Genomic DNA, 19,219 nt, shown 5'->3' with positions numbered 1-19,219 from the left:
CGATCCCAGGACCCTGAGATCATGACCTGAGCCGAAGGCAGAGGCTTAACCCACTGAGCCACCCAGGCGCCCCTTAATGTTTTTTTTTATTTTTTATTTTTTATTTATTTATTTATTTATTTTTTTAAAAGATTTTATTTATTTATTTGACAGAGAGATCACAAGCAGGCAGAGAGAGAGGAGGAAGCAGGCAGAGAGAGAGGAGGAAGCAGGCTCCCCTAGAGAGCAGAGAGCCCGATGCGGGGCTCGATCCCAGGACTCTGAGATCACGACCTGAGCCGAAGGCAGCGGCTTAACCCACTGAGCCACCCAGGCGCCCCTTAATGTTTTTTTTTAATAGGCAATTATTATTACATCAAATGGTGTGATGAGACTATTTTTTTTCAGATACTTAAAGAAATATCCTAGAATAATTTTGTGAATAATTATCTTTTCTTCCAGTGATTTGGGATGCCATATTTTTCACAAACTAAATTCTTTTTTTTTTTAATTTATTTATTTGATAGAGAAAGAGGGAGTTAAACCAGGGGGGAGCAGCAGGGGCGGAGGGAAGGGAGCCCAATGCAGGGCTTGATCTCAGGACCCTGGGATCATAACCTGAGCCCAAGGCAGATGCTTAACCGCTTAACTAATGGAGCCACCCTGGTGCCCCTCACATACTATATTCTTATATCAGTACCTATTCTAGGACTTTCTATTTGATTACACTGACATGTCCAACCATTTCATCAATATCATACTGTTGTAATTATTTTAGCTTTATTAGTTTTAAAAAGGGTTATACCAGGACCATCCTCATTACTCTTTTTAAAAATTTTTAAATTTAAATCTTTTTATTTTATAAAGATTTACTCATTTGAGAAAGAGAGTGAGCGGGGAGGGGGAGAGGGAAAGAGAGAATCCTCAGGCAGACTCTCCCACTGAACACAGGGGCTTAAGCCTACCACCCTGAGATCAAGACCTGAGCTGAAATCAAGAGTCGACCACTTAACTGACTGAGGCTCCCAGGCACCCCATTACCCCCTTTTTTTTTTTTTTCCTTGATAAGGGATGTCTCGGTGGTTCAGTTGGTTAAACATCTGCCTTCAGCTTGGGTCATGATCCTGGGGTCCTGGGAACCAGCCCGGAGTCAGACTCTCTGCTCAGGAGGAAGCCTACTTCTCCCTCTCCCTCTCCCTGCTATTCCCCCCGCTTGTGCTCTCTCGCTCTCTGTGTCAAATAAATAAATAAAATCTTTTTAAAAAAAGATTTTCTTGGTAAGTCTCACTTCAATAAACTTTGCCAAAGTCCAAATACAAGTTCCATTGGGAGTTTGAATTTCCAGTAAGAATATCCATTAATATGAGAATAACCAATGTATTCATAACAGTCTTCCCATCAAAGAACATGGTATGTTTCTCTTTCTATATTTTTAAAAAATGTTTACATCCTTCATAATATTCTACTTTCTTTCACATATGGTCTACCTATTTCTTTTCCTTGCAGATTTCCTTTTTTCTTATTTTTTCCCTTAATGAACTGATTAGGATTTATTTATCAAGTTTATAATTTTTGTTTTCCAAAGTATCATTTAGATTTTGATTTCTCTCATTTTCTTTATTCTGCCTTATGTTTGTTTTATAGTCTTTTCTTCCAACTTCTTGCACTAAATATTCACCTGATCTACTTCCTTATTCAATAATAAAATCACCTAAGGCTATACATTTTACTCTTGAGTATAGCTTTGACTGCACATAATTTTTAAAGAGCACACTTCTAATTTTAAATTTTCTTCTAACTAGTCTATAATGGCAGTTTTACTTTTCTGTCTGACCCCATCTTTGCTTGGGAGATTGCATTTTTATTTCCAAAAGGCTGGACAGTTTTAATTAAGTTTTTGGTAGTTATTAATTTCTATTTCACTATATTCTGGAAAAGTGACTTATATAGTTTCTTATTTGGGGGATTTATTGAGTTTTCTTGATAGACTGGTAGGTGGTCAATTACATTAGATTATTAAATGCATTACTAAAATTCTCCATGCCCCTATTTATTTTTTTTATCTTTACCTGGTCAAGGCTAAGAGGTATGAATTAAAGTCTCTCAGAATGAGAATTTTCTGTCAACGCTTTCTCCTTCGTAGTTCTTTCTCTCAGGACTTGATTATATACTTTTCCCTGTATCACAGAGAAAGGGCTCCTTTGCCTGTGGATTTTAGGATTGCCATTTCCTCCCAGCACACCATCCATGCCACACCTTGCCTTGTGATGAACTCAGGGCTGACAAGACACTCACATCCAACACCTCACTTGGTCCTCAAAATAGCCCATTAGAGAAACAAGACAATTATTGCCATCATCACTGCCTTACAGAAATGAAAACTGAAAGTTAATAACTTGCCCAAAGTCATAACACAAACTTATCTTAACGCTTGCAGTATGGTGCCCTTGTCATCGTCCCACTCTGCATAATTCTAGATCTGTCTCCTTGGCTGCACCACAAGTTCTGGAAGCCTGGGCTGACCCATACCTGTCTCTCCTCCACAGCACCGACACATCGGCTACCTTCAGGTAACAGTGACTGCCCGCCCACTCGTTGCCTGGCGGCTGTCCCTTCTGCTACTTGCCTTTCCTGTTTATTCTCTGAGTGATATCCTACTGGGGATTTGGGGCCTTGGGGCTGAGAAAGTTAAAACTAACAGGACATAGAAAGAGATTTACCGATGTGCAGCGAACAACTGTGATTGAAAGAGAGTCTTCAGCTTCCCTGAAAAAAAAAAAAAAGAATAAAAATAAAACCATTTCATGACTTTAGATGATGATAATAATAATGATGTGTGTGTGTGTGTGTGTGTGTCAGGGTCAAAAAGACTGGCAGAAGTACAAAGCAGCCTAATTTGCTTCAGCTTCTTTGGCTCAGCAACATTGAGAAAGACGAGAGGGAAGCAAGGGTCCACAGAGGAGCTGAAGCTGTCCCAGAGTGCCCACCCCCGACCTTGAGGGACTCTTCAGACACCTGCCTCTACCATCTAGTCTATACCTACAGCCACTTAGTTAAGTCACTTAGATTTAATTTAGTCTTATGATGGGGAACTCATGCAGTTGGTATGACCACTAGGCTAGGTTTATGTCCAAAAAAATTTTTTATGGGAAAACAGAGCAATAACACAGAAAACTTAGTTTGCTATTTCAGCCAACTTAGACTAAACATTTCACTAAATTGAATAAATGAATGTGGATCACATTTATCAGCTAAAAGCCAACCAGCTTGCGGTGTTGGAGCACACAAAATCAGTGCAATGAGTCGAATCATACATACATCAAGATACTAGACATTTCTGTCTTGTCATCATCTCTTATATATTCTCAAAGTGAGAAAAGTCAACTAGACGCTGGGCCAACTTCCATTTTGTATTAGAGAACAGAACTGAAAAACCAATCCATGTTTCCTTTTCCTTTGTCATTGCTACATAGAGAAGCTGTTTGCAAATAATTTCATTTGACTTCTTGCAGTATGAACATTTAGGCCAATTGCTGCTGGTATGTTGCTTCCTCAAATGGGTAAAATCAACTTGCGGTTTCGAAGTGTCTAGGGATTGCCTCTTTTTCCATTTTATACAAGAACAGGCCTTTCCCAAGATAATCCACAACAAACCAAGGTCCAAGTGCTCTCAAAAGGACATTCAGGTCTCCCAGATATCTGGAGGGAGTAGAGAGGTTCTGTTGTGCCATGTTTTCCTTGATTTTTTCTCTTTATATGTGGCAGTGGCCCTGGGAACTAAGCTTAAAAAAAAAAAAAAAAAAAAAAAAAAAAAGGCAGTCCTGGGATTCCTGCAGTGTATGACAGAGAGCACAGATTTATGGCACCCATCAAGTCACAGCCCTGCTGAGGAGTCCTCAGTGCCTCCCTATTCTACCCAGAGACTGACACCTGAACTTGCTGTGTCAGCATTCCAGACCCTTCACCACGTGGGCCTCACTTCCCAGAACTTTCCTCTAGGAGGCATCTGGTGCCTCAGGCAAACTGACCCCACCTGGTAATTCCTGCTTATCACTTCTCTTCCTGGATCACCCTTCACCTCCACTCTTGTGGGACAAATTCTACCCAGCACTAAAGGTACAGCTGAAATCCTCCTGGACTCCTCTGTTTTGTCAAACCCTGTTTCCCCAAAGGCTAGAGGAAACTGTAGCCATTACAGCCCCTTTCCTCTGCTGCTCTTGAGGCAGTGTCTGCCCTCAACCTCACACGGGTGCTCCCGAGAGTCAGAGTCCGTACTCTCAGTCTGCGGCATGAGGGGAGTGCCGTCCCCTGGCCCCACAGGGCTCCTTGCTCAAGTGCTCAGCAAACAGGCCAGGTTCAATGTTACCCGCACACCGACATTCTGGCCTACAGCTTTAAACTGAGAATAATTTTGCTTGTTAGTCAGAGTTTGATCTAGCTTGGCAGAAATATTAGCTTCACTGAAAATCTAAACTTAATTTGCAAGCACTGATCATCTTTGAGAGGAAATCACCCAATAATTGAGAAACCAAACTTCATGATTTCCATCACCATGATTCATTTTGTAGAAACGAAATCATCAAATCCCGTCGGGGCTGTCCCACCCACACAACTTATCCTCTGGCAGTCTGGAAGCATATCGGGCTTGGTTGAAAGGACACTATTTTCTACACTTTGATGGATTCTCTGTAAACCATAAGCTGTGTCTGTGTGTCTCTCCACAGAGAGACTATGTGCCTCCTGAGGGCGGAGACTGTATCCTGCCTTTTCATTTTGTCTCACTCTGACTTTGTCCCTCTTACTCATCATTCAGTGTGTGTTGTCCATAATAGGCCCCCAGAAATGAAAACCACCCAACACCACTCACAAAAAAAGGCATAATAAGTATCTTCAAGTTGGCTTTCATGTAACTCTATTTCTCATGTCTCTTAATTTAAAGTCATCAAAAGAGTGTTGAGTGACCAACTGAAAAATGGCGGAGGCTGTAGGGGCCTACGAGATGTCTGTCAGCCCTCTTCACGCCTATCGCTGACCTTCCTGTCTTAAAACCAGGGTCAGCAATCACTGGCTCATTCAACTGAGCACTCACTGTGTGCTGGCTCTGAGGGAGATCACGGTCTAGACAGAAAGTGAGGCGTTGACACAAGTCACAATGCCACTGGGCAGAAGGTGGCCTCTGCCATATCAGTGAAACTACAATATACCAACCAGGCATTTAAGAAGAGCTATCGGAAGGGTTCAAGAACTGACAGATTTAGCATCACATTAGTCTAATCTTTGGCATACACTACAACAACCCCGGAAATCCTCACTGGGTCGAGCCCGTGTATTATTCTTAACCCCACCACCTGCTGTGCCTCGTGCAGTGCCTAGCATAGCAGGGGGTTGTCCCCCCCTCCATCCCTTCTCTAGACAGATGACACACACAGTGACGGAGACCAAATTCTCAAACAAGGCTGCTGCCTCCACTTCAAGGAGAAGAGGACCCTACTAAAGCCCTGGGGGAGATCAATTATGTCATTCCTGTCACCCATCTTTGCGCTGTGACCATCTGTGTGACTCTGCGGGTAATGGAGGCAATTTAGTACCTCAGTATATTGACTGCTCGTTCACAGGAAAGGCTTTCAGCAGGTTCGTTGTTCATTTGGAGGATCTGATCACCGGGGAAAAGCTTGCCATGAGCACAGCCTCCTGTTGGACAGAGAAGTAGTAATCGGTGTTCACGCCAGGAGGGCCCAGGCCCTTTGTGTCACTTCAGTATAACCCAATGGAAGGCTGCTCCATTGCCCTGGGCACCAGCTCACCCCCCTTCCTGCCCCCACCCAGCTTTGGGCTCACAGGGATTTATTTTCCTGTTTATAAAACGTGAATAATGTATCTATCATCCATCACCTTCAAGGGATAGTAGGAGACTGTCTTGAGAAAGAAAACTAGCAGAAACCCCCAGAATCAACAGAGCTAGCCATTTACTGCACTCATCTCTAAAGAACTCTGTGTGTGTGTGTGTGTGTGTGTGTGTGTGTGTGTGTATAAACTGAAATTGGTAGATTTTAACTAAGTCCAGATCTAACATCAATACACAGCTAATGTATGGAAACAAATACTAGACATTTCCGGCCTGCTCTTCTTCGCCTTGATAGAGCCTATATCTTACAAAGACTCAAGTGAAAACAAATCAATAATTTCTATTACTCTCTGGCCAGCAACTCTCCCGAGCTCGGAGCATGAAGGGTTTCAGGGAAGAGGGCCAACTGATTCAAATACTGTCACTACCCCGAGACTGGCTAGGGAGCCACGGGTGGGCAAAGCCCTGCTCCAGGCCAGCAGGAACCTGGGGTTCCGATCAGCAGGTGAACTTGGACTTCCCCCCGCCCCCCTCAGCACCAAAGAAGGGTACAAAGCTCTAGCAGAATTAGGTCAGAATTAGACATGCCCTTTCTAACTCCCTGGGGCAGCATTTTTGAAATTATGTTCTAGGACAGAGAGATGGGAAGAGATCCGGGGCTATTTCTCCCCCTCCTGAAAAACCAAACTCCTTTCTTGCTTCCCAGTCCACCCCTACCTGCTGTGACAGCCACCACCGTGAGGGGAAGGCTCTCAGAAATGTGAAATCCGTAGTCCTGGAGGAGGGCATCTTTGTCTATTTTTACTGTATGTTTCACAGGCGTGAGGGTCTGGATTGGGATCCCGGGGGTCCCATCAGCTGCAGCAACTTTAGCCCTGGAAGAGAAGGAGTATTATAAAAAAAGAGAGAGAGAGAGTGACAGAGGGGATTGTAGGTAGTGGTCACAAACCGGGACAGCCCTAGGCATCCTGGAGGAGGGAGATGCAGCACGGAGAACACCCCGAACACGCCTCTGACGGAGCTAAGTAAGGCACAGACACCGGTGCATGAAACACCCGGTTGAACACAGCACCAGGCTCTAGAACAGAAGTCGTGAAGTGCTCTGGGCACTCAGAGAAGGGGGGAGAGCAGTTCTAACTTTGTGGGGGGTGGGATAAAGAATCAGGAAAGCATTTGCTGCCTGGAGGAGGGGACATTCGAGCTGCACCTTGAGAGATGTCGAGGGTATATCTATGCATCCCAGGTCCTGGCACAGAAGATATTCAGTAGCTGTGGCAGAATGGATGGATGCAGAGATGCAGGGGGGTGGGGCCAGGGACGCAGGGATGCGGGGATGCGGTGGAGGGAGGGTGTGGGGGTGTGATGCAGAGACACAAGGAAGCAGGGATGCAGGTACACGTGGCCAGGCATCAGGCAGGAGGCAGTGCTTCAGTAGAAGTACAGAAGAGGAAAAACAGGGACTGTGAACAGGAAGGAGGTATTGTTCCGTTTGGGTGTCTGAGGCTGACTAATTCCACAGATGGATAGATCCTTTGGTGATTTTGTTTTTTTCTTTTGTGCTTTCGGATGAATTCCACTTCCCTTTCAACTAGGTAAACTGTGAGGATTCCAACAGGAAATCCCAGAGGGTGAAGATTCCCCCTAGAGTGATCTTTAAAAACATATATGTTCTCTATAAATCTAAGAGTAGGTAAGTTGAAAGTTTGTATTTTCTTTCTTTCAAAACCACAAGTCGTGAGCTATTTCTCATTTGTCTGTGGCAAATGACATTTCCCCCCTGCGAGTCAGTGGTCCCTTCTGAGAAGGGTCAAATGGGGACGAGATGAGGCATTTACTGTCATAATAAATGACAGAATGTGGAGGAGTAACAGCTCTCCAGGGGCTCTGCCGTTAAGCCCTATCATTTATTCTCATCCATTTACCAAACACTGTCAGGAACTCTGCTTAATGCAACAGGACCCCACTTATCTGAAAATCACACGTCAGTGATAATGATCTCAAATTTTAACAAGGATCGGGGAACCCAAAAACTGCTTCAAGGAGCCAAAATGCATGGGACAAACCCAAGTACAAGACCTCATGCCCATTATCCATCAAGGAGCTCCTTATACCCCAGCTTAGAGTTGATTTAAACTGTCTGACCCGATGATGACCTGACCCAGCCGGCTTAGAGACAAAGAGAGGATTTCTCCTACACAAGCACAGGGGTCACACAGAGAAGCATCTGCAGAGGGATCTAATGAGAGGGAAGAAACCAAAAACTGAACATGTAGAGTGAATAAAGCCAGTAGCCATCCCTGATTAAAAAACAACACAAAACAAAACCTTAAAGCTAGGAAAGGGCCTTTCCAAATAATAATATAGAATACTGGGTGCCAAAAATCACATTTATGCTCTTTTTAAAAAGAGCAACAGGAAGGATACTCTAGACATTTCTAGTATTTAACATGGTGGGGGGCAAAAGGCACATGATAGTTATCAGAGAAGGAAAAACAGTAAGAGGCATAATAAACACAGGAAATGGAGAAGTCCCGCTTGTTTTTAAACAGACAATGATAGTACACTAGAAAATGATCAATAAAGAGGATTGCTGGCGCTAAAAAAGATTAGCAGTTACAGGATAAAAGCACCAAACACAGCCTCAAAAAGCCTTCACTAACTCATTGAAATAGATTATTTGAATGTGTATTAGGAGCCAGGCTGATACATACCAAAAACACAAGCGACAATGAAAACACAGATAAACTGAACTTCATCACAATTAAAAACTTTTGTGCTTCAAAGGGCGCAATTAAGGGACGGCTGGGTGGCTCAGTCGTTTGAGCATCTCACTCTTGATTTTGGCTCAGGTCATGATCTCAGGGTCACGAGATCAAGTCCCACACCCAGCTCTTCATTTAGCTCTGCATAAGTCTGCTTGAGATGGTCTCTCTCCCTTTCCCTTTGCCCCTCCCCCGGCTCGTGCTCGCTTGTGTTCTTTCTCTCTCTCAAATAAATAAATAAATCTTAAAAAAAATAAAGGACACAATAAAGAAAGTGAAAAAAAAAATCCACAGAATGGGAGAAAACATTTGCAAATCATATATTTGATAGGGACCTTGCAGCTAGACTATATAAAGAATTCTTAGAACACAAAAGAAAAATAAATAAATCAAAAAGTGAGCAAATGATTTATGTGGACATTTCTCCAAAGAAGACATACCAACAACCAGTAAGGACATGAGAAGAACAGCAAATCAAAACTGCAGTGCAATACCACTTTATACCCACTAGGATGCCCATAATCAGAAAGACAGGTCAAGTGTTGATGAAGATGTGGAGAAAATGGAACCCTGACATCGTCCGGAGTTCCTCAAAAGACTAAACGTTGAACACCATATGACCCAGAGATGCCACTCCTTTGTATATCCCTAAGACACATGAAAACATATGTCCACACAAACTCGCACACAAATGTTCATAGCAACAATATTCATAATAGCCCCGAAGTGGAAAACAGCTCAAATGTACATCAACTGATGAAATGACCAAGAAAATATTCCACGGCAGAATATTATTTGGCAACAAAAAGGAATGAAATGCAAATACATGGCATAACAGGGATCCACTTGGGACACATTCTATTACGTGAAAGAAGCCAGACACAGAAAAACACACACTGTGTGACTTCACTTACGGAATATGTTCAGAATAGGCAAATCTATAGAGACAAGTAGTGGTTGCCGGCTGAGAGAAGGAGAATTCTGGGAGGGAATGGGGAGCAATTGCCAATATATACGAAGTTTCTTTTTAAGGTGAAAAAAAATCTTCCAAAATGGATTGTGGTAGTGGTTGTACATCTCTGTGTATGCACCAAAAAACAATGAATTGTATGCTTTAAGTGGGTGAATTGTATGGTAAGAACATTGTAGCTCAATAAAGCTGTTGAAAATAAGGTAAATCAGTTTATTTTTTTTTAAATATTTTACTTAGGGGCGCCTGGGTGGCTCAGTGGGTTAAAGCCTCTGCCTTCAGCTCAGGTCATGATCCCAGGGTCCTGGGATCGAGCCCCGCATCAGGCTCTCTGCTCAGCAGGGAGCCTGCTTCCTCCTCTCTCTGCCTGCCTCTCTGCCTACTTGTGATCTCTGTTTGTCAAATAAATAAATAAAATCTTTAAAAAAATATATAATATTTTACTTATTTATTTGAGAGAAAGAGAGAAAGAAAGAGAGCACGAGTGGGGGGGGAGGGGCAAAGGGAAAGAGAGAGACAATCAGACTCCCTGCCGAGTGCAGAGCCAGACACTGAGTTTGATCCCAGGACCCCAAGATCATGACCAGAGCAGAAGTCCAAAGCTTAATCAACTGAGCCACCCAGGCACCCCAAGGTAAGTCAGTTTAAAAAAATAAGATTCTATGGGGTGCCTGGGTGGCTCAGTGGGTTAAAGCCTCTGCCTTCAGCTCAGGTCATGATCCTACGGTCCTGGGAGCCCCGCATCGGGCTCTCTGCTCAGCAGGGAACCTGCTTCCCCCTCTCTCTCTGCCTGCCTCTCTGCTTACTTGTGTTCTCTTTCTCTCTGTCAAATAAATAAATAAAATCTTTTTTTTTAATTTTTTTTTTAAAGATTTTATTTATTTATTTGACAGAGAGAAATCACAAGTAGGCAGAGAGACAGGCAGAGAGAGAGGAGGAAGCAGGCTCCCCGCTGAGCAGAAAGCCCGATGCGGGGCTCGAACCCAGGACCTGGGATCATGACCTGAGCTGAAGGCAGCGGCTTAACACACTGAGCCACCCAGGCGCCCCAAAATCTTTTTTAAAAAGTTAAAAAAGATTCTGGGGGGAAACTGGTTACGATACAAATATATGAAAAATGGGCTTAAGTATATAGAGTAAAATACCCAGATTTCACATGCTCGAAGCAAGTGAAATGACAACTTACACATAAAGAAATAAAGTCAGTAAATAACATGGAAAATGTACAACCTTATTAATTAAAGAAGCACAATTGAAAGAGTTACAGAGTACTATTACATGTCAACTAAAGCACCAAATATAAATAAAAATAATAAAGCCCAACATGTGTGGGCCTTGGGATTTAAAGCTGACCATATAAATTAGCTATTCAACCTCTCTAGAAAATAATTAGGGAAATTATAACATGAATTTAAAATTTGGTCATTTTCTTCAACCTTCTGTTACCATTCTGACTGCCATTCCTCAAAGTAATAACTTCAAACAAAAAAAATCAATTATTATTTGTATTAAACCATGAGCTCCTAAAAGACAAGGGTAGTATCTATTTATTCTGTGTTCCCCAGGCCTAGTAAAGTCCCAGAATAGAGTGCTTCTTAAATATTCAAATATATTTATCATAGCTTCATTTAGAATAGTGGAAAAATACAAAGTAACTCAACAGAGGATAAACCAAGCATAACAAAGAATTACTCCAAGACTCTTCATCAGTGAAGTATCACAAGCCTCAGAACTTTAGACAGACATGGAAACACAGCTTAGAACATACCCTTTCAGGGCAGGGCATCCTCTAAACTATAGTTCAGATTCCCTTCCTATGGGAGAGCTTGGATTATTCTAGACCTCAATTCTCTGAGTGCTGAGGAAAGATCTTTTGCCCACAGGAAGCATTTGTGCTTACTAGGTGAATATGTGAGCAAAATACTATACACAGAAAGCAGGATACAAAACAGTACTTGAAATGACTGGCAAAGATGAAATGTATACATAACCATTAATAAATAGCAGACAACTTGAATGTAAGTAACAGAGTTCAATATTTGTCATTTTCCTTTGTTTGCTTAATTGGCAATACAGCTCAGCCCTATGACTGACTAGGATGCATTTTCTCCACGTCCCAGAGCTTGGTAAATGGTATCACGAGGAATCTTGGGAGTCATTCTCGACTTTATCCTGCTCTTATCCCTACCATCTGATCAGTCACAACACCAAAAGATCTCTAAGGATGTCCATTTCTGTCTCCTCAGTCACCATTCCATTTCAGGCCATAGATTTCTCCAGTAGTCTCCAAACTGGTCTCTTCACTTTTCACTTTTGTCTCTCCTGAAAACCTCTCCATCCAGTACCCAGACTGATTTTACAAATGTAACCCTGATCGGATGTCTCCCTTGACTGGATAGCCTCATCCAAAATCCTTGATATGGCTTAAAACAGCTCTGGCCCACCACTCTAACCTCAACAACCAAGCCATTCATTCTCCTGATATTCTTGTTCTAGCCAAACTAGTCTCCTTTGAGTGCCTCAGATACACTGGCCTTTGCACAAGCTCTTCCCTTTACCTAGAATCCTCCCCTCAGCACCATAACCCCTTACAGCACACACTCTCCAGAAATTTACCCAACATGCTCAACCCCTACTCTATCTTCTGCTTTGGGCAGAACTATCTCCTTCGGTTGAACGCACCCACAGAACATGCACATCTCTTTTAGAAATATTCGTAATATTTGCAATGACCAATGTGAAGTCTCTTGTCCTCTCTAGACTACAATTTGTGAGGCAAAAACCATGTCTTTTTTGGTCCCATGTGCCAAACTCAAAGCTAGGCATAGAATAAGGCTTACTAACATATGACAAATAAAAGAAAAGCAAACCATACCACAGGGTTAAAATAGAATCCATTTGGATGCTTTTCAAATGGGTAGTCTTCAGTTATCTGACTTTTCCCTTGAGAAGGGTGCGTTCCTCAACAATGGTAGACAAACAAGGCTCCACTGTGTTGACTTATCCCTGCACGGTGTCAGTGGCTTTGGTCCAAAGTCTGCGTTTGACATTTTTCCCGAAGGCCACGTTTCAGCTTTTGTTTGGAAAGGGATTGCTTGAGAACATGACCAAACTGTGGCTTCTCCTCACAAAGACTGTTTAATATTGGACAGGGAGCTGAAGGAAATGCTCTCTGCAGCTAAATTTCCTCCTCTGAGGCATCTTACAAATACCAGATTGAGCACTGATAATCCAGAAACCTATTTCTGGTTCCCTTTGTAATGGCTTCAACCCTCACATCTGAGGTCATTCTGATGATTTACATTGGAACAGCAGAAGACCTGCGGCTCCGCTGTGGAATGGATCTAGCCCACAGCAGGACTAGGGGAAAACAACAACACGTTATTTTCATCATGAAAGTAGCCTCATGGACACAAATTCTGTATTTTATGGGTCATTCATTCATACCAAATTGACCAACACTGGAAAAGGAAAAAAATACCATATGGAAATAGGTTATGCTTCTGATATTTTCTGGCTTTTTATCTATTCTCTGGTATATCAGAAAATATATTTTACTTCTATCCTGTAACAACAAAGAATTCACCTCTGAGTTCCAGCAGGATGTGGAGAAACTATTTTGAGTCTATGTTTAACACTGTATTAGACGTTGAGCTTGAATGAGTTTAAAAGCTAAAGTGTGGTTTAAGCTGGATTTTTAATCTAAGGTTGATTCAAAGAAAGCAGAAATAGAGGGAGGAGTCCCCCCCAGAAAGAAAGGTAGCACGTAGTCATAATCAGAGGACTTTGCTTATGACAGTTTCTAGGGACCATCCAATGAAGGACTGGGAATATATGCTATAGGGCCAAGGCCTACCATCGAGAGAAGCAATTATTCTATTATTACTTCAAAAAGGAGATTCAGAAGATGAGGGCAACTCTAAAAGTGCAGTGCCGGGGCCTTCCAGCCTGTTCTCGACTTTCCCCCTTTTGCCCATAGGTCAAGAGGCAAAAGTTGACACCTGAAGTGGCCTTTCTACATCATTAGGAATATTAGAAAGGCCAAGGAAGGCCATGTCTATAATGGGTAAATAGTCTTCTCATGGTTGTAGTGAACAAGTACATTTGGAAAACACGCAAAACCAACAAGGAGGGCTCCTGACACGAAGATAGCACAACGCCGGTGCACAGGCACACGGGTAGGTGTGTCCATGTGTGCCTGTGTGCATGTATAACACGTATGTGTGTGTTCATTAGTATTAAGATTCAAGGTACCCCCTTTTGCCCATAGGTCAAGAGGCAAAAGTTGACACCTGAAGTGGCCTTTCTACATCATTAGGAATATTAGAAAGGCCAAGGAAGGCCATGTCTATAATGGGTAAATAGTCTTCTCATGGTTGTAGTGAACAAGTACATTTGGAAAACACGCAAAACCAACAAGGAGGGCTCCTGACACGAAGATAGCACAACGCCGGTGCACAGGCACACGGGTAGGTGTGTCCATGTGTGCCTGTGTGCATGTATAACACGTATGTGTGTGTTCATTAGTATTAAGATTCAAGGTAAGTTGAAAGAAATCTTTTTAAGTCCTGAGGATAAAACCCAGCACCAAGCACCAAGCTGCGTCAGGCCCTTCATGTTTCTTTAATCTGGTTCTATAAAATGAATACTTCTAGATGAAGCATAAGAGAATTCAGTAAATCTTATGCTGGGTTGTTTCAATAATACAGTAACAGTGTTCTAAAGTTTATGTGCATGAATTGCAGGTAAGGGTAAAAAAAAAATTGAAAATTTAACACAAGGGTGTGAAAATAAGTAGATCAATGCTACCAAATAGTTAGCCTTTAGAAAGAGAACCAATTTCCAACTCACAGAAGGAGGAATTTCACAGATGATAAAAAGAAGGGCCATAAATCATCAAAGAAAGGAAAGATCACTCACAGTCAATGGTGAGGCAAATAACTACTTACTGTTTGGGGAAAAATCAAGTTAGATCTTTATTTCATAGTCTAAAATAAACTCCAAATTAAAGAATTAAAGATGTTTAAGCTATTAAATTAAATAGGTAATTAATTGAACTGATGATGGGCTGAGGATTTTCTAAGCTTAGAAGCAATCAAATAAATTGTTAAGAGAATACCATTTAACTACATAAAAGCTGAAAATTTCGTAGGAGGAAAAAATGGCATAATTAAGTTGAAAAGTATACTATCTTTTTTGGATACAAGATTATTTTTATTATGAAAAACATTATACTATATATATGTGCACATGGGTATATGTCAAGAAATAGAACATTACTTGGGCGCCTGGGTGGCTCAGTGGGTTAAAGCCTCTGCCTTCGGCTCAGGTCATGATCCTAGGGTCCTGGGATCGAGCCCCGCATCGGGCTCTCTGTTCAGCAGGGAGCCTGCTTCCCCCCCTCTCTCTGCCTGCCTCTCTGCCTACTTGTGATCTCTGTCAAATAAATAAATAAAATCTTAAGAAAAAAAATAGAACATTACAGCCTCTCAGATACTTTCTGTGTTCCTTTCCCACTCACTAAGTCTGTCTTCCTTTCTAATTTAAGAGTAATATTAAATATGTATCAGTAAACTGCAATATATGATATAAAACATATGTGTGCACTTAAAATAGGAATTATAAAACACACACTTGTGTAAACACTACTTAACTTAAAGCAGAGAATATTTCATGTAATTTATAAATCTTTAGGATGTCCCTTCTCAAATACATCCCTCACTCTTTCAAACCTTAGTCTTTCTCATGTCATCATATCTATAGCTATACAAAGTGAGTTAAAAGATGACAATTTAGTTCAAAGCAAAATGGTTAAAAGTTAGGTTATGATGTAATATTCTTGTGTTGTACCTCTAATTAAGTAGATTTTATTGCTTATAAAGAACTTCAAAACATGTCACAGTGATCATTTGTGGGGTTATTTCTTTCTCTCTTTTTAAAAAATTTTATTTTATTTTATTTTTTAATTTATTTATTTGAGAGAGACACAGCGAGAGAGGAAGCACAAGCAGGGGGAGTGGGAGAGGGAGAAGCATGCCTTCCTTTAAGCCGGGGGCCTGATGCCCAATGCAGGGCTCGATCCCAGGACCCTGGGATCATGACCTGAGCGGAAGGAAGCCGCTTAACGGGCTGAGCCATCCAGGGGCCCCTAAAGATTTTATTTGTTTGAAAGAGAGATAGTGAGAAAGAGAGCACAAGCAGGGGGAGCGGCAGGCAGAGGGAGGAGAAGCAGGCTCCCCACTGAGCAAGGAGCCTAACCCTAGGACCCTGGGATCATGACCTGAGCTGAAGGCAGATGCTTAACCAATTGAGCCACCCAGGCATCCCTAAATATATTTTAATAAATAAGTTAATTCTTCATTATGAAAGCCCTTAATCAATAAAAATCTACTGAACATCTATTACATACTGAGCACTCTCCCAGGGCTGAAGACACTTTGTGAAACAAGACAACCATGGTCCTTGGTCCCATATGTGGCAGGTAAGCTATGCCAAGGAAGCAGGAGGAAGAAGATGAGGTTGGAGAGTTTGGTTGGGGCCAGATCGTAAAGGGCTCACAGGCCGTGGCACAATGGCAGGCGAGCCCCTGACCATTTTGGGCCACAGAGGGGTGAGTACATGGGGCAGGTGTGGTATATGTTTTGAAAAGTCCACTATGGCTTCAGGATGGAGAATAGGCTGGGTCAGAGAAAGAGTTAAGAGATCATGGCAGTGCCCCCAGGGACAGAGAGGGGGACGGATCTGAGATAACGCCGGAAGGCAGACAGACAGGAGCTGCTGGCGGGGAGTGTGCAGAGTGTGAGCAAAAGAGACCAAGTCAGAATCACTCTCAGGTTTCTGAAGCACCTGGTGATCAGTGGTACCATTTACTCCACTCTGGGGAAATTGCAATTATTTCCCCCAAACTCAGCTTTTCAGTTCTTGATCATTTTCAGGTAATCTGAGGACCCCAAGAACCCAGGCCATATCAAGGTTGTGAGACTAGAGATGAGAAGCAATTGAACCAAGGTCACACATGTCCTAGAAACACAGGAATGATGTCTTCCATGCATATTGCCAGGAACCTTTCCCTCTTTTGCTTCTCTTTCTCTTGCACTTGGAAACCAAGACTACCGAGACACATGGAAAGATGCTCAACATCATTAGCCAACAGGAAAATGCAAATCAAAACTGCAGTGAGATCGCCCCACGCTAGGAGGGCCACAACAGAAAAGAGAGATAATAACAAGAATGGGCAAGCACGTGGAAACATGGCATCCTCGCACACTGCTGGTGCAAATGTAAAATGGTACGGTCACTTTGGTAAACAGTCTAGCAGCTCCTCGAGAGGTTAAATACCAAGTTACCATGTGACACACTCCCAAGGATAAACCCAAGAGAAATGAGAACATATGGTCAAACGAAAACTTGCACACACATGTTCACAGCAGCGTTCTTCACAATCGCCCCGAAGTGGAAACCACCCCTGTGCACATTAGCTGATGAATGGACGAAGAAAATATTCCACAATGGAATATTATTTGGTAATAGAAATGAAACACTGATACATGCTATACCATGGATGAACGTTGTTCATACAAGGCTCAAGTGAAAGAAGCCAGGCACAAAAGACCACGTAGTACATGATTCATTTATGTGAAGTACCCAGAATAGGCAGATCTGGGGAGACAGTAAGCGCGTGAGTGGCTGCCTGGGGCTGGGGGAGAGGCAAACAGAGAGTGACTGACTGCTAATAGGTGTGGTTTCTTTTCGTGGCATTGAAAATGTTCTAAAATTGGATTGTGGTGATTGTTGCACAGTCTTGCGCATATACTAAATATATATGAAAAATCACTGAACTATATACTCTTAGTGGGTAAATTTCATGATATGAAAAATATATCTCAAAAAATATTTTGGACGAAACAACTTCCTGGGGTATCTGGGTGGACCAGTCAGTTAAGCATCTGGCTTTGGCTCAGGTAGTGCAGGATCCCAGTGTCCTGGGATCGAGCCCCACATCTGGGCTCCCTGCTCAGTAGGGAATCTGATTCTCCTTCTGTCCCTCCCCCTTGACTCTCCCTCTGCTCATGCTCTCTCTCAAATAAATAAAATCTTAAAAAAAAATTCCTATAGGGCAGTGTCACCTTTTATTTACATTATGAGAAAAGCAGGATATTACAGAGTATCAGCATCAAATATTTAGGCACCATCAAGCTAAAGTCTCTCTCTCTTTTTTAAGATTTTTATTTATTTATTTGACACAGAGAGAGAGAGACATCACAAGTAGGCAGAGAGGCAAGCAGAGAGGTAGACAGAGAGAGGGGGAAGCAGGCTCCCTGCTGAGCAGAAAACTCGATGTGGGGCTCGATCCCAGGACCCCAAGATCATGGTCTGAGCTGAAGGCAGAGGCTTTAACCCACTGAGATACGCTGGCAACCCTAAAGTCTCTTTTCCACAGGAATTCACAGAGCCTTTAATGTGCTAAAATGCACTGTGTGCAAAATGCAAGCAGAGATGGACGGGGAGCAGGGCATGGGCTACGTCACTTCCAAACCTTTAGTGGAGCAGCGTAACACAGGACTAGGTCTTGCAGAATCCACTTTAGGAAACAATGTACCTAGCCATTTCCCCACTTAGGAGCAAGTACTTCTTAACCACTTGCAATCAGTCTCCTGGGACTCAGTCAGCTCTGGGTTATAGAGATGAGGCCAATGCTTTCCCTGTGCTCAGAGCTTACCATCCAGAAGGAAAAGAAGAGATGTGCTCAAATAAGTTGAACACACCAGGAGGAGCACACTGCCAATGGCAATCCAGTGCTGTGGGTCCCATGGGAGTGGTTAAGTCTAACTATGGGCTGGGGAACGCTTCCTGGAAGACGGAGTATTTCAACCAGACTTGAGCTGCGGGTGGGTTCTGTATGCATGGAGTTGGGCTCAGACAGGAGCTCTGGTTTGATGAGTGAAAGAAGAGGCGATGCCTGGAGTAGAGGAACAATGATAGTTCCTTTCGCTGGAGTGTGATGCAAAGGAAACAGAGCAGTAAGGCAAATAGCTGTAAAGGACTGTAGGTCAACCATGGAAAGCCTTGAATGCCAAACCAAAAATGCTTAGTCTCTAAGAACTAGGGACCCATCAACAATTTCTGAACAGGGGGTAGGGATGATCTTAAATAGGTCACCCTGTGAGCCTCAGGTGTTTTCACTGTAACACAAGGCTAACTACCAGCCTTGCTTCCCCAGGGGCGTGTGTGGATCCCAGCCCTTGGCTACAGGGCAGCCCGATCTGAGCAAGGTTTCCTGGTCAGCAGCACAACAGCTGTTTCCAGCTCCTTTGGAAGACTGTGTGTCTCAGAAACACCTGACCTATGGTATTTCATCTCTGTGGCAGGGCCAGATGGGAAATCTGAGATGGAAAATGAACGCTTTGAAACAGAACATATTTTAAGTTCTCCTGTAGCAGTCAAATCAGATCTGTATTTGATTTCATTTTATTTTGTTTGGAATGAAATAGGGACCGCAAGGAAGGAACAGCTGCTGGAAACAAAGACGGGGAAAGAGTATAAACAGCAGATCGCCTGACCCTCACAGCAAATACTAAGGCAAGGGATGTGCGTGAGACACAGGGAGACACAGAGAGCATGTGCAAGTGTGTGTACACAAGTGTAAGAGTGCATACTCCACAG

At 42.7% G+C, this 19,219-nt stretch overlaps 1 protein-coding gene across 1 annotated transcript in view; it reads right to left on the bottom strand.

The window, feature by feature from the left end:
• Positions 1-19,219, bottom strand: part of LOC111146316 (FERM and PDZ domain containing 1) — a 49,768-nt gene that overhangs the window by 30,130 nt on the left and 419 nt on the right. Inside the window, exons 2-4 of the mRNA XM_022501822.1 lie at positions 6,542-6,699; positions 5,568-5,670; positions 2,700-2,745 (exon numbers count right to left, since the gene is read on the bottom strand). Of these exons, the coding sequence (XP_022357530.1) occupies positions 2,700-2,745; positions 5,568-5,670; positions 6,542-6,699 (307 nt within the window). The remainder of the gene's footprint in view (positions 1-2,699; positions 2,746-5,567; positions 5,671-6,541; positions 6,700-19,219) is intronic.

The sequence above is a fragment of the Enhydra lutris genome, unplaced genomic scaffold (genome assembly GCF_002288905.1).
Source record: "Enhydra lutris kenyoni isolate GAN:26980312 unplaced genomic scaffold, ASM228890v2 scaffoldscaffold13, whole genome shotgun sequence".
Taxonomy (NCBI): domain Eukaryota; kingdom Metazoa; phylum Chordata; class Mammalia; order Carnivora; family Mustelidae; genus Enhydra; species Enhydra lutris.
This window is presented reverse-complemented; position numbering and strand designations above follow the sequence as displayed.